General features: G+C 26.7%; 1 protein-coding gene across 1 annotated transcript; it reads right to left on the bottom strand.

Annotated features, from left to right (window-relative positions):
* Nucleotides 1–293: 293 nt before the first annotated feature.
* On the bottom strand, nucleotides 294–706 carry LOC113873703. The gene has a single exon (XM_027511961.1). The coding sequence runs from the start codon at nucleotides 678–680 to the stop codon at nucleotides 294–296; it is 387 nt and encodes a 128-aa protein (XP_027367762.1). The 5' UTR covers nucleotides 681–706.
* Nucleotides 707–14795: the final 14089 nt, after the last annotated feature.

Raw genomic sequence — 14795 nt, forward strand, 5'->3', positions numbered from 1 at the left:
TTGCTCATGCTCGTTACATGGTATAGAACATTTGTTCAGTAATGGGAATACGGGTGCCATTTTGTGTTGATTCTTAAACTGCACAAATGAAGAATGGAATGTCTTAATCCGATTTATATTGATGGGGTTGTGAACATAGGATTATAAAGAAAACTAATAAAATTCCTGAAACGAGCTAATAACCATCATAATTATGGAAGTAAAAACCATGGTCATCCCATCCTCATTCAGAAGCAATTTTAATTTGATTTACTGTACAATTTAGTAATATGTAATTACTTGATTTAAAAATGTTAACTCTTTCCATCCCTTGAGGTTGTGGAATGCATGAAGGGTTCCTTGGTGTTCTTTCTGGTCAATTTGAGCAGCTTGGACCAAATGCTACCTTTCTTACTTCCTCTGTTGCTTCCATTGACTTCCCTATCCCTGGCGAAACTTGTTGAAGCAAAGGCAATTGAATTGCTCTTCTTCAACCCATAATCAAAGCTAATCATGGAAGAAACAGGGTCCACCACATTAGAAGTGTGCCGCCGGTGGCGTCTGCGATAAGCCGGAGACTCGTAATTTAATGAAGAAGAGAAAGTAGACAAAGCTGGTTCATTGTTGGAGGAGAGTTTTAAGAGTTTGTCTCTTAAGCATGAGGAACAGACACCTGGTACTTGATTGTTATTTGGGTGCATCTTGCACCCTGCTTCTAATTCTGACCACTTCATGTTTAATCTGCTTTTTGTTCATTTGCATGCGTTCTCTCAATTTATAGATTCATTAGCCGTAGACTCGTAGATGTAATGTAATGCATAGGAAATGCACAATTACCACTTTCCTCGAAGCTTCCTGTTTTCCCTTATTACAAGGAAATAACGATGGCAATGAATCAAGCTCTATGACTGCGTCCAATCTAATCCTGCTTCTCGATGCTTTTTATTTCCTTAACCAATTTTTGCATATTGCATCTGTGATTACGATACACTTATTATCAACAATACTTGACATCCACGTAATTGATATTATGAATGTCTATTAATTTGAATGGTTCAACTAACATGTTTGGGTCCAAACTGAATTACACTAATAACCTTTTTTAATTAACAAAAATAAGTAATTGCATAAGTTAAATTAAACACACGCTTGATATTTTAGTTTGAGTATTATTTTTTTTAGTTTAATAACATGTAACTCATTATCAGAACCATTCAACCTCTCTATATTCACATCAATTTGAATTTTACCTATTTTTAAAGATTCAAAATATAAATTAAATATAATCACACAACAAAGAAATTTTTTGAAAAAAAACTTGTTATTCATGAACTTTCAAGTTAATGTATCAGAACTAAAAGACGCGTTTCATTCATTGGTAAATAAAAAATGTGAACAATATTATGTGAAAACTATTTCTTATAAGAAACTCACGAAGACAAAGGCTGCTAAATTGACATTTGTCCTTTGACTATGAAGAAGAAAACGTGGCAAGTCAAGGCAGCACACGTGAGATGAATAAATAAATTATCTCTAGGTCTCGTACCCCCGAAAAACTCAAAAGAAAAGGAAAGAGAATAAATTACATTTGCAAAAATCAAAGTTTGTCATGAAAAAGTAAAACTCATGTGATGGTATAATATTAATTCCGTTTTAAGTATAATATTTAATATTTAATTAAAATATAAATTATTTTTATTTTTTTAATATGATAAAAATATTTATTTTAAATTCTAATATTTTAAAATGATTTTGTTTACTTCAACTCGTTAACATTTTTTTTTTTCATTTTAAATATACTCTTTAAGATTCTTTGAACTTTTTCCAAGCTTATATCATTCTTCTTAATTATTATTTATTATGAAGATTGGTTGTTGAGCAATGAACGTGCACGTGGAGATATTCACTGAATGTTGCACAATATAATGGTCATCGTTTCTTGAAATAGCCATTGAAGAGGGAGACATGAGAACCTCGATTTCATGTCAAAACCCATTTAGACGATCGAAACACAAACTTCCATAAAAAGAGTAAACTTTGCGTTTTTTTTTTTAAATGATTGTGTGCGCCTTAAATATGATTTTGCACTGTGTTTACCTTTCAATATCGATTTATTATTATTTTTTAAAAAGAGCTCAAGCAGTCCAAATAACAAAAATAACTATAGTTTTTTTTTTTCTAATTTTTTGGTCAGCTAGTAGTTCAGTATATTTCGTTAGAGATTAGAAGCTCGCCTGTTTTTGGTCACAGAAAAAGATCATCATTTCTTTTTGGTCCAGAGAAGAAGATCGTGTTTTCATGACCCCATAAAGATAGTGTGGGCTTAATGGGCTCTTTGAATGACTCAATGAGGAACTCTCAAAGCCCAAAATAAGACAAATCTAGAAAAAATGTTTTATAGGAAGAATAATGAAAAATGAAAATGTGACATTCTACCTAAGAAAAAAAAAAATTTATCGGAAAACTTCTTAATTAATTTTTCCAAAAACAATTAAAAATTCTTTTTCTTGCTTTTCTTACAATGATTTAGTCTGTCACTGTGATATTCATAGCATTGAATAAAAAAATTATTTTCCCAAGATTGATGTAACCAGAATTTTTTAAAATATTAATCAATACTTATTTTCATTACATAATTAAGATTTACTAATCATGAAAAATTCTATATATCCATGTGATAACAGTCATCTAATGGCCGTAATTGCATCATTGCCAACCTCGATTTTATTGCAACTAAATTTGACCGCTGCAAAATAATTGCCTTAAAATTCTTCTTTTTTTTTTGGCGGGTTTCGAGATAATCAAATGTGTGTTCAGCAAATTTCAGTCAATAGTTTGCTTGTATGATATATACGATTTCATGATGCTAGTAGTATTTTGAGATAAATCATATTACTTTTTTTGGAGAAATACTCAAATATATACTGCTCAAATTATACTATTATTCTTTCTATTTTAAAAATTAATGTTTTCATTTATTGGGAATTAAATTAAAGTATGTTACACTTAATTTTGTAAAGCTGCGTGCACCACATTTTGTTTGAAATGTTGCTCTCTAAAACAACTGTAGCTTCCAAACTATCTATTGAGTTTGTGTCACAGTTTCGTGAAGTACATTTCAGTGTCCTCTCATCTTGAAAGCCTCGAGGAAATGAATTATCTTCACAGGGTATGTTCTAAGAGAGCAACACAAATTATATGCACAAGAGTGATGATGATAGAAAGCTTCATGGCAGGTCCATTGGTCAACGGTCAAAAATTTGTCTGGCTGCCATAATTTTGAATCAATGCTTACTAATTAATACCTGAACTACACTACCCTGTATTCCTGTTGTATTTTATTGGCTAAAGGGTGGGTGGTCCTAACTTTTTGGTATGCCATATTTATAATATCAGTTTCACTGTTTATTTCCACTGTTTCATACACACAGTTTTGACTATCACTGACATTTATAGACTTACTTTTCAGTGATCAACTGAAAAAGTTCATTCTGAGTGAAGTTAATCTTTAGATTTTCGGACACACGACTCTGAATCTGGTTTATAATCAATACATTCAAATGTACAGAATGACTAATGAATTGTGTCGTGCAGAAGATGCAGCGTATAGTGTTTTTTTTTAACATATATTTTTGTAGAACATGTTAAATATATAACAGTAAGTTTCTATAAAAGAAAAACAACATTTATTACACTGTTTTTTTAATAAAACCTTATCATATGAAAAAGATTAAATTATAATAATGCAAGTTATTCCAAAAATTAGTGTCAATTTTATTTGAACTGTGATTTTTGAAGATTGTGAATCAAGGAGAATACATGTATGTACGTTGAGTACTAGTAGTGTTATGTACGACTATGTACTAGGCTTTAGTTTTCGGCTCGGCTGAAAAGGACATTAACTTGATGAGATCCAATGGGCCAATACAACTGCAGCCTCCTGAATGTTGCTTGTTGAATCCAGTAAATCAGTGATTTGGGGAAAAAAATGTAAAGAGAACAGGTACATAGAAATCTAGGGGGACCCTATACTTTTTTATGTGATGAGCACGGATGAGTGTGTGGATGGTGATTCACGAAGTGGACATTGGACATGGATGAAAAGAGGTGGGCCAAAAGAAAAGGGTGTGCTGACATTAGAATCTTTTCAGTGACCCTGCGTGGCCGATAAGTTAGAACCAAAAACAAAATTAACGCAAGGGAGAATTAATATGAAAATAATATCCTTAAGTTTGAGACTCTTTTAGACAAAAATAGTTACATTGATACACTATTACACTCTAAAGTTTAATTCCTCACAAAGTTACTTATCATTTACTTTATATATACTTGGCATATAAATAAGAAAAATAAACTAACTTCCCAATCCTTATGAAAGGATTCAAAGGTCATTCTTGCTTTGTTTTCATTTATTTGCATTTCATTTTCATCATCTCTTTCATGCAATGTTACGATGTGACCTGAGACGCTCCGGGGTCTACTTGATACTTCCCACCAACCATGTCCATGGGGACAGTGAGACTCAGCCTCCTTGCACCAACACACTGTATAACATGCACCTTTCAAGTCCAAGTTGCATCCATGCATCTTTGACCTCACCTTCTATAACAAGTCCATATATTTCACATTGAAGTTCATCATTTAATTATGATTTAGCCATACATATAATATTACTTGGTGGTTTAATCCTTTGATCTAATTTCAACTTTTCATTCATGTCTTACAAGAAACATATGTCGGTAGCTATCTATTTTCCTGGGCCATTATCTAGTTCAACCTCAGTTTCGCCAGTTATGGACATTTTGCAGTCACTAACGAACATTCAAACACCATCCCAAACATAAAATAAAACCGTATGGTAACCATAAATTTCCACAATTTTCTCCAGTCCAGCATCTTCCCTATAAGGAGGGTATGGTGTTAGTGAGTGGAGAAGTTGAAAATTACGGGACTTTAATCACTTTATGGGGCATCAAACGAAGCATACCCTGCTGCAGACACTGCTTTCATTAGACTTAGTGTGTTCATTTTATTTATTTATTTATTTATTATTTCGATTTTTTGGGATAATATTCTGGTTCGACTTATTTATAAGCATTTTCTCAAAATTAATCCCAACTAAACATTCACCTGCTCATGTAAATAGAATCAGTGAATCACCTCTATTACAAGTATTGAATGGTTATTACTCATTAGATTATGGATCACGTATAGGAAGGACAGTGGTAATAGTTACAATAATAATTGAACTTTATATTGGATGACGGTAACTGCAATTAAACCTTTTATATATATATATTTACAATAAAACTTGATTTATTTATTTATTTTATTTGGTCAAACAATAAAACTTGAATTGAATGACTTAAAAAATGTGGTCTCGAAAGGCCTTATTTGACCTATGTTGTAATTTGGTGTTTAAATTTTATTTAGGATTATCCAAATAAAAAGTTCTACCTAGGGAAAACCATTTCAGATAATAAGCTTTTTTAAGGGATGAAATTACAAATTGTTCATTTCCTTTCGCCCGCAAGATATTAATTTATATCGATGTAAACTAATTTGATTATTTATTTTAAATTTATCAAAATTAAACGACCATAAAAACATAATAAATTTTTTATTCTTATACATTTTAAAAGTATATATTCATTAATTTTTATGCACAAAAATAATAAATAATTTTAAATTCATTTAAAATTTTATAAATATTATAATTCAATGATTAATTTTAGAATAAAATTATATAGTAAAAAATATTATACTATGTAAGAGTGGGTGTAGCATGCATTGATTTAATTATTCTCTCTAAAATAATGATAATAGTTGAATTAATTGTTCATATTATAAACAAATTATTAAGAGTATGAGTGGATAAGAGTTGTGTATGTATTAGAAATTTCCCTATACATTATATGAGATTTCTTAAATTTAAATACAATTTATAAATAAAATATTAAAGAGAATAGGATACGTTTTAAATATTAAGACACAATATTTACTGATATGTGATCGTGTTAAAAATAAAAGATTAAAATTAAGTTTGATTAAAATTATATTGACATTAAGTTTTACTTTACCCATGACAGCAAGATATTTTTAATTTACTATAATAAATTATATTTAAAATTAAAATTAAAATAAGGAAATAATGTTTAAAAAAATTAAATTAAATTAAATTATTAATGAAAGAGAAAGCATATAACCTAATAAGAGTTAGAATAACTCTCAAAAATAAATTTATTTATTAATAAAGAATTAGAACTCAGATTGATAATTGAAAATAAACAAAGTATAAGAACACTTTTCTAACCTGTGGTATTTGTTAAAACGAATGTGTGATAGTAATTTGTGATAACATATTTATAATATAAATAATTTAAATAACGAACATTATTAAAATTTATCATGAATCCGAATGCAATACTCCAATTAAGGCCGAGTGTCTTGGGAACAAACTATCAAATTTTATATCTTAGTGCCTTTCAAAAGGCCCCATTTCGGGCCTTTTTATTATGTCATTGGGCCCACATGTCCCTACCACCCAGCTAAGAGCTGCTATCATTATGGGCCTCACCTAAAAAAGATAAGCCTTTATGACCTTCAGGGATGAAGAATTCTTAAATATCAGAGTACTACCAGACAATTAAAGTTTGATTTACATTTTATTATGTAATATTATAAATGTAACTATACTGTATATTAGTATTTTAAGTATATAATTATTAATTTTTGTCAATAGTATATTATTCAATGATACAAAAATATCTCGAAGGATGGGCCCTTTCCGCAGAATCCTTACGTCTTCAGTCATTGTCTTAGCAAGGCACGTCATCATCACCCATTAGCTTGTGTCAACACTCAAACCATGCCTAGGAGCTAGGATTGCACACACTACAAAAAGCTTATGCTAAATTTGAGACCTTAAGTATAATTAGAAGTTTAAGTAAGTTCTAGCAGTGTTGGCCTAGGAGCTCAGTTATCCAGCTCAGAGGGAAAACTATAATTAGAAAGAGTAATGTTATTTTAATCACCTATTCTTGCAACACTTTTTCATAATATATTTATCTAATTATTTTTATCTTTTTGTTGTTAAATATGTTGTAAAAATATGGTGTTGGAATAGCATGACTCGAACCAGAATTATGTGAGGGAATTGTAAAAAAAAAATAAAAATTGTTCGATTGATAAAAAAATATTTTTAGAATTCTGTAAATTTTTAATTAAATAATTTTTATATTAAATAAAAATATTAAATTCTTCATTATTATAAGACATTGTTTCTCTTCACGTTAAAATGTAGATATAAAAACTTTTATACTCGATATAAATTTTTTATTTAATTTATATTTAATAATTAGTAAAGTAATAAATTATAATTTGTTAAATATAAATTAAATTAAATTATACACTAATCTAAGAAGATTATATCCTCTATATATATATATATATATATATATATATATATAATTTAAAATAAGCCAAATTTAATATATATCTTATGTCTACTATAATTAATTTACTTTTTTTTAATTTAATTAGAGACAAGTCATTTATGCCTAGACAGATAAATTCAGAAAATATTTAAGGAAAGAGGCATGAGTTAACAAAATTTGACATATAAACTACAATAATTATGTCATAATTTTTTCTATAAAAGATTTTTTTATTGCATGCATATAATATAATACGTAGTGAACAAACAAAAAAGAGAGAAAATTAGGAAATTTAATTTGCCAAATCTAATTTTTTTTTCAATTAATTTGTTTATATAACATGATTTGGAATTTTCAAAATAATAAAGAAAGATTTAAATTTAGGTATAATTGATTTAGTATCCATTTAGTTTATAATTCTGTGTAATATATTTTTACAAAATTGATTTGAATTGTTAAATGTGTTCAAAATGTGTCTTTTAATTAATGTAAACTACATTTCACTTTAAAACGTATATTTTTTTTTATTAAAAACATATGAGAGTTAATTTCTAATTAGGAAACTCTAAGAAGCTATTTTCATTTGCTTATCTTTGTAGACAATGAGAAATGATAAATTTGTTTGATTGTTTTAGGAGATAGAACCCTTTTCAAATAATGTTTGCGGAATAAAACACAAGTATTTTAGAAAAAAAAATTGATGCGTAGTTCTTCCGTGCACTCATAAACATCTAGTGTACGTTCAATTCATCAAATACTGCTCAATTAGTATATTGTACCCTTTAATTTGTTCTCGCACACCATATTCTTAAAAAACTTGTGCGCTGTTGCCACGGAAGTGTTGATAAATATGCATTCATTTTATCGTTTTGTTGATGAATTTTGCAATTTTTTATAAAATGAAAGGAAAAGAAGAAAAAATATATTAAGAACAAAAGGGCAACAATTGATGCTGAAGGAACCAACCATATAGCTTTCATTTTTTACACTCGACCACATTGCTGTTTGATCCATGCATGGTGCGCGAAAAGTGTCATTTTAAGATCAACCACCAAGTGACGACATTACACAGACTGGGGAAGTGCGTCTTTTATGTGTTTTTTTTTTTCTCAAAATGATTTCTGTTCTTTTCTGTATTTTGCTCAAAACCAAACATGTGCACTATTGTTCATGTGTCGGCAGGTTCCATGACCACAATCTTGTTCTCTCTTCACTTTAGAAATTTGTTCAAATTTGTTTTATTTTTTAATCTAGACTAGACTGTGACAACTACTAGTATGAATTAACAATCCAATAAACTATGGGACAAAATCTGTTGAGTAAGCATCAAATCTGGTATTTAATTCCCATTCCAATATGAAAGTATTTTAGGCATTTAAAAATCTTACTCCATGTTTCTTAATTATTTTTTTTCAGACATATATAAAGTCCAGCAGCCAAATAAGAGGTTCATACTCTAGGAAATATTTTATATTTTCATGTAGGTTTTTTTTTTATTTAGTGAAAATTTAAATACACAACCAAGTATTTGGATAACCAACGCTTGTTAGTTCAAATAATAATTAAGGAGATTGATTTTTATTAAATAAAATAATAAAATTGAATCTTTTAAATTAAAGAAATAAGCATTAAGAAAACACCTTTAAGGTGCAAGTGCAATGCTAGTGTGTCGTTATATTTTTTACATGAAATATAATTTACTTATTTTTCATGAATAATAAACAAGAAAGTTTTTCATATTTTTTAATAAAAAATTATACTTTAATTATATGTGATCAAAATCAAACAAATTAAACTTTATAAATTAAGAAAAAAAATATAAAAAAACTATTTAAATTAATACACTATTTTTATATTTATGTTTATGTTTATTAATGAGCAGCATCAAAAAACATTAAAGATTATATTTTTTATATACTTATGTAAAAAAAAAATTTTCAATCTAATTTTTAAATTACAATATATTAATTTAATTATTTATATTAACTTTTATTAAAATTATACAATTATAAAAATATAATAAAAAGTCTTTATCATATATTTAAGAGTATATATTATATTGATTTTAATGTACATTAATAAAATATTAAATAATTTTTAATTAATTTAAATTTTCTTAAACATGATTTATTTGATAAGAGAATTTGATTTTAAGAATTATTTTAAAATAAAATCTTTTAAGATGTGTAATTTTTGGCATAACTTATTAACAATAGCTTATATAATTTGATATTTTTATAATATATATATTATTTGAAATTTAAATTTATTAATATTTTAATACATAATTTCTGTTATAAAATTTAATTTTATACTCACAAAATTAAAATTAAAAGCTCACTATTATTAATTATTATACAATAAATAATATAATTATAAATTTATCACGTAAAAAATTAATATTATTGATTTACAACAAAAAAAATTTTTACAATGAAAGGTCTAACTATATTAGTTATGTCCATATAATGATATAATTTACAGAAATGATGTTAATACGATAGTTTGCGTTACTGTGATAAACTATAAAAAAAATACTCTGTGCAGTATATTAAAAAATTTATATCTTATTATTTTTTTTAATTTATCAGAATTAAAACAATAAAGAATAAATAATTTTTGAAGTTCAAACACTTATGGCATTAAAATAAAGAAAAGAATATAAGAAAGAAGAGAAAGTATTAAAGCAGTTAAAAGACAATAAGTCTTCTAAGCCTAGTTTAGTAAGATGGTCAACACATTGGTTGATTTTTCTACCAATATGATCAATCCTAGTGAACTGAACTAATTTAATTAACTTTCTATATTTATTAAATCAAAAAGAGGATGAGAATTGTTTTGGATGTGAAGAATTAATTCTAAAATTTGTTTTGAGTCATTTTTAATCTAGATAGTTTGAATTTTTTTTTGAATAATTAGCTTAATTTTGAAGAACATGCCACAAAGTTCAGTAATAAAGAGAGAATAAAAATATAAAAATTATTTCTGCAGTAAAATTCTATAATAAATTAGTTATGAGCATCTTTAATTAAGCCTACACAAGCAGTGTAGAAAAAGATCCATCAATATTCAACTTCAGCTTACAAGAAAAAAAGGTTATTTTAATCGATCTTAGTCACTAACAGACCAAGGAAGATTAGGAATATTGTTTGTATATTAAGATAAATAGAAACTAGATCTAAGTATAATTTTTTGAACAAACAAAACAAGATGCATGGATAAATTTTGTAATATTAAAGTATTTCTATTTTTCTAAAGGTGTCAAACAATTCATTAGTAATAATATATTATTAATATTAAATATTATAATTTTTACTTATTAATTTCTTTATTATATAAACACATATAATAAATGATTTTTTTTAAAATATCCTTTTACCCGAAGAAAATAATTGGATTAATTTTTTTATGACAAAAATTTATTTATATTTTATTTAAGTAGTTAATAATAATAATAAATTATTAAAATTATTATTATGTTTTAATATAATAAATTTATTTTTTCTAATAAAAAATATTTTAAATATTTAAACTTATAAAATCATACTTTTAATAAAGACCTAAGATATATCATTTCAGTTTTTATTACTTATTTAAAAAATACATAAATTAAAAAATTAATAATTTTATCAGAATTAATTATTATTAATTTACCTATTATTGATGATTTTTGCACTTTTAGATTAATCAAATAGCATAAATATTTATAAATATTATTAATCTCAATTTTAAAAATTATATTTAAATATTTAAAATAATAATTTGTTATTAAAAAGTAACATTTATAATATTACCATTATAAAAATTGATAAATATTTATTTTTAATAAATTATTATATTTTTAATAAATATTTATTTCTTAGTCACTAATTGAGATTAGTACGTAGTTAAGTTAAAAAATAAAAGAAAAATGCTACAGATTAATTATATGCAAGTTTATTAGCCGAGCCAGAGAAAGCATAGCTGGCTCTGAAAGTTATTTAGCTGTAGCGCCTAGAATAGAAGCATAGCCAAGCCAGATAGGGACGTAAGTGAAATTTAGTGATGATAACAAATTTATTAGTATTTTCTAATTTGGTTTCATTAGTGTTCTCTCCTTATATTTGCATGGCTTTTCAACGGCATGTCCCCACTCCTGATATAAGACGCGTACCAAACTCCAAAATTCTTTAAAAAATTGGAAATGGGTGTCACTGTCATTTTTATAAAATTAAAAATAAAAAAATAAATTATTGCCCAGATAATTAAGAAAACTGCCCCAAAAAAATTAAAAAAATGAGAAGTCATTTTCATGCAGCAGTTGTATGTATTGAAATGAATACTAATATGTTTGGATTGTCTCAAGTTCAATTACAAGTGTAATTAAAAGGAGAAAATAAAATTGGGTTTCATGATTTTTAAAAGTAAGGCACAAATATTTTCTTTCTTTTCCCTTGCAATTTATTTTAAGATGCAACGGATCAAAATTCAAATAATATTTTTATATGTAGTATGCATTATATTTTGAATAATTTTGTTTATTTTTGTATTAAATTCATCATTAAAAGGTCACATAATCAGCATTATTAACATTACTATCTTTGTTTGAACTTAATTTTAAATAATTAATTAATTCTTTTAGATTCTCTTAAAAATTGAAAGAAATAAATAATATTTTAAAATAAACTAAATCATAAACTGGTAAATTAATTAATTGTCTCAAAATAAATTAATAAAAAAATATGAAATTTATTTACTTATATTAACAATTTCAAAATAGGCAAATTTCATATTTTTATTTTCTAATTTTAAAATAAATTTGATTTTATTTTTTAATTTTTTTATTCTTTTTAATCATTTGAGATTCTCAATCTCTTTTTTCACATTGTCATTTTTATTAGGGTAAAAAATACAAGTTTCCACAACGCATGCAGTTTGTAAATTGTAACCCCTCCCTCCTAGAAAAAAGAAGCAAGGACATGTTATTAGTTTTTACTTAAATTGAACCTTCTTTCTTACAATAATTTTCATCCCTTTTAGCATTTAATTAGGACCTGTCACGTGTTTAAGGTTTAAAACTCTTTGTTATTCCAATTTGAAGTACATATGATGATTGAATTGTTGTCTTTCTTGTCATAGATTATGGTTAACTTTTGATATTATGGGTAATATATACAATTTTACTTTTTCAAAGAATTTAAATACCTTTAATGTTTCTAAAGCTTCGTTGTTATTTTTTATCTTCTTCAATCCAACATTCATACTTTTTTTTCACGTGTTTTGTACCACATTGTATCTATTGTACCCTGTCCTAAATATATATTCTATCAAAGTATTCAAAATAGTTTTAGAAATATTCATCACAACCCCATAAGTGGCATCTCCTTTCCTAAGTACTCACGTTGAGCAACTTTTGCAACTTACTTCTATAGCAAATTGTAAAGTTTATCTACTTTTATAACCCAAAATAATTAAGTAATGAATAAATATGAATTTTGAAAAGTAAAATGTTTAAAAATACCAATAATATTGTATTAGACAAAGACCACAAACCCCAACCTTATTACCTTAAAACTTTGTTATTTACTTTTACTTCAAATTTTTTATTTTCCGCACAAATTTTACCCTAATTTTAGTTTACTTTATAAACTAATTACATACTATACATTTTTCGGCTTTTGTATATACACTTTAATCATAAGTCTGAAAATTTATCTATAAATTTTTCGTATGCTTGGGCTCCAATTGTGAGGCCTATGAAAGATATCTAAAACAAGAATATTTTATTATTTTCTTTTTAGAAAAGTTTTTAAAATGAGATCGACGTCAACTCATGAAATTAATCAAGAATAGACGAATGGGTAGTGTTTTAAGTAACAAATTAGGTAAAAATACACATAAACATTGTTGTTTAATATATAAAAAATGCTTGATCCCATTTTTCTTTTATTTTTGTTTTATGAATAGAAAGATTGGCTCACTTAATCCAAGATAGAGTGGCCGATAAGACCTAGAACCCATTCTCCTTTAGCAATTAGGAACGTAATATTTTTCATCTATTTTTTACTGATGATCTAGTTCTAGTCGCAAAAGTTGATAGGCAAAACTCTGATGTTATATGTGTTGTTCTGAGTGAGTTTTGTTCTGCTTTTGGTCTTTTTATTAACAAAGAGAAATCATCTGTTTTGTTTTAAAAAAATTGTGATTTTGCGATTTTTAAAAAGATTTGTAGCTATCTTGAAATTAAACACACTAGTAATTTTGGTAAATACTTAGGTATTCCCATCAGTCACTTGAGTCATGCTAGAAAAGATTTTTCCTTTTTAATTGATAAAATTAAGAAAAAATTATCTTTGTAAAAGATGCAATCTTTATCCATTGCTGGTAGAGTCATGTTAGCACAGTCCTGTATTATAACTATCCCAAATTATTTGATGCAATCCACTATAATCCCTAAATATTTGTAAGAAAATTGATTTTATTTGCAAAAAGTTTATTTCAAGATTTTTTGGAGGCAGGAAATGCCACTTAATTAGTTGGGAGAAGATCTACAAACCTAAAGAAAATGGAGGTCTAGGATTTAGGGTTTTGAGATTGGTTAATTAGGCTTACTTTATGAAATTGTGTTGGAGACTCACAACTTCTCCAAATGACCTTTGAGTTCAGGTAGTTTGTCACAAATATAAATTTTCTATTGAAAAATTTCATTCACCTAATAATAGTCTAAATCAATCTCACTTATGGAAAAATATTTTATCTGTTTGGGATTCCTTTTCTAAAGGTTTAAGTTGGATTATTAGAGATGGGATGACTACCAGATTTTGGAAGGACAGTTGGGTGATAAATCATGAAAATCTTCATAGTAAAGCTCTGGATTCTATTCCTGAGGAGAATTTGAATGATCATGTAGCCATTTTTTCTTTGCATGGTAGTTGGGACTAGTGCCGTATTAAGAATCTGTTACTTGAATCTGTATGTGATTCCATTGCCCAAATAAATCCACCTAATTGGACAGGGGGTCAAGACTTATTTTCTGGATGCATTTGAATAATGACATTTTCTCTATAAAATCTGCTTACTCCCTTTTGTCCAATCATGATAATGTTGCTAGTAATCTGTTTAATCTTGTTTGGGACTGGGAAGGTCCTCCTAAAATCAATCTTTTTTATGGAAAGTTGCTCATGGTAGGCTGCTAACTAATTCTGAAAGGTTTATTCATGGCATGTTTAACTATTCTATTTGTTCTAGGAGCAGAGATGGAGAGGAATTTGTGATGCATGTTCTTAGGGATTGTTGGTTCGCAAAGCATGTTTGGAATCAATTTGTTCTCCCTGAAATTTGGTCCTTTTTTTTTAGTAGAGGCCTTGATAGTGGGCTTGAATTTAATTTAAATAAACACAA

The sequence above is a fragment of the Abrus precatorius genome, unplaced genomic scaffold (genome assembly GCF_003935025.1).
Source record: "Abrus precatorius isolate BTA unplaced genomic scaffold, Abrus_2018 Scaffold7, whole genome shotgun sequence".
Taxonomy (NCBI): Eukaryota; Viridiplantae; Streptophyta; class Magnoliopsida; order Fabales; family Fabaceae; genus Abrus; species Abrus precatorius.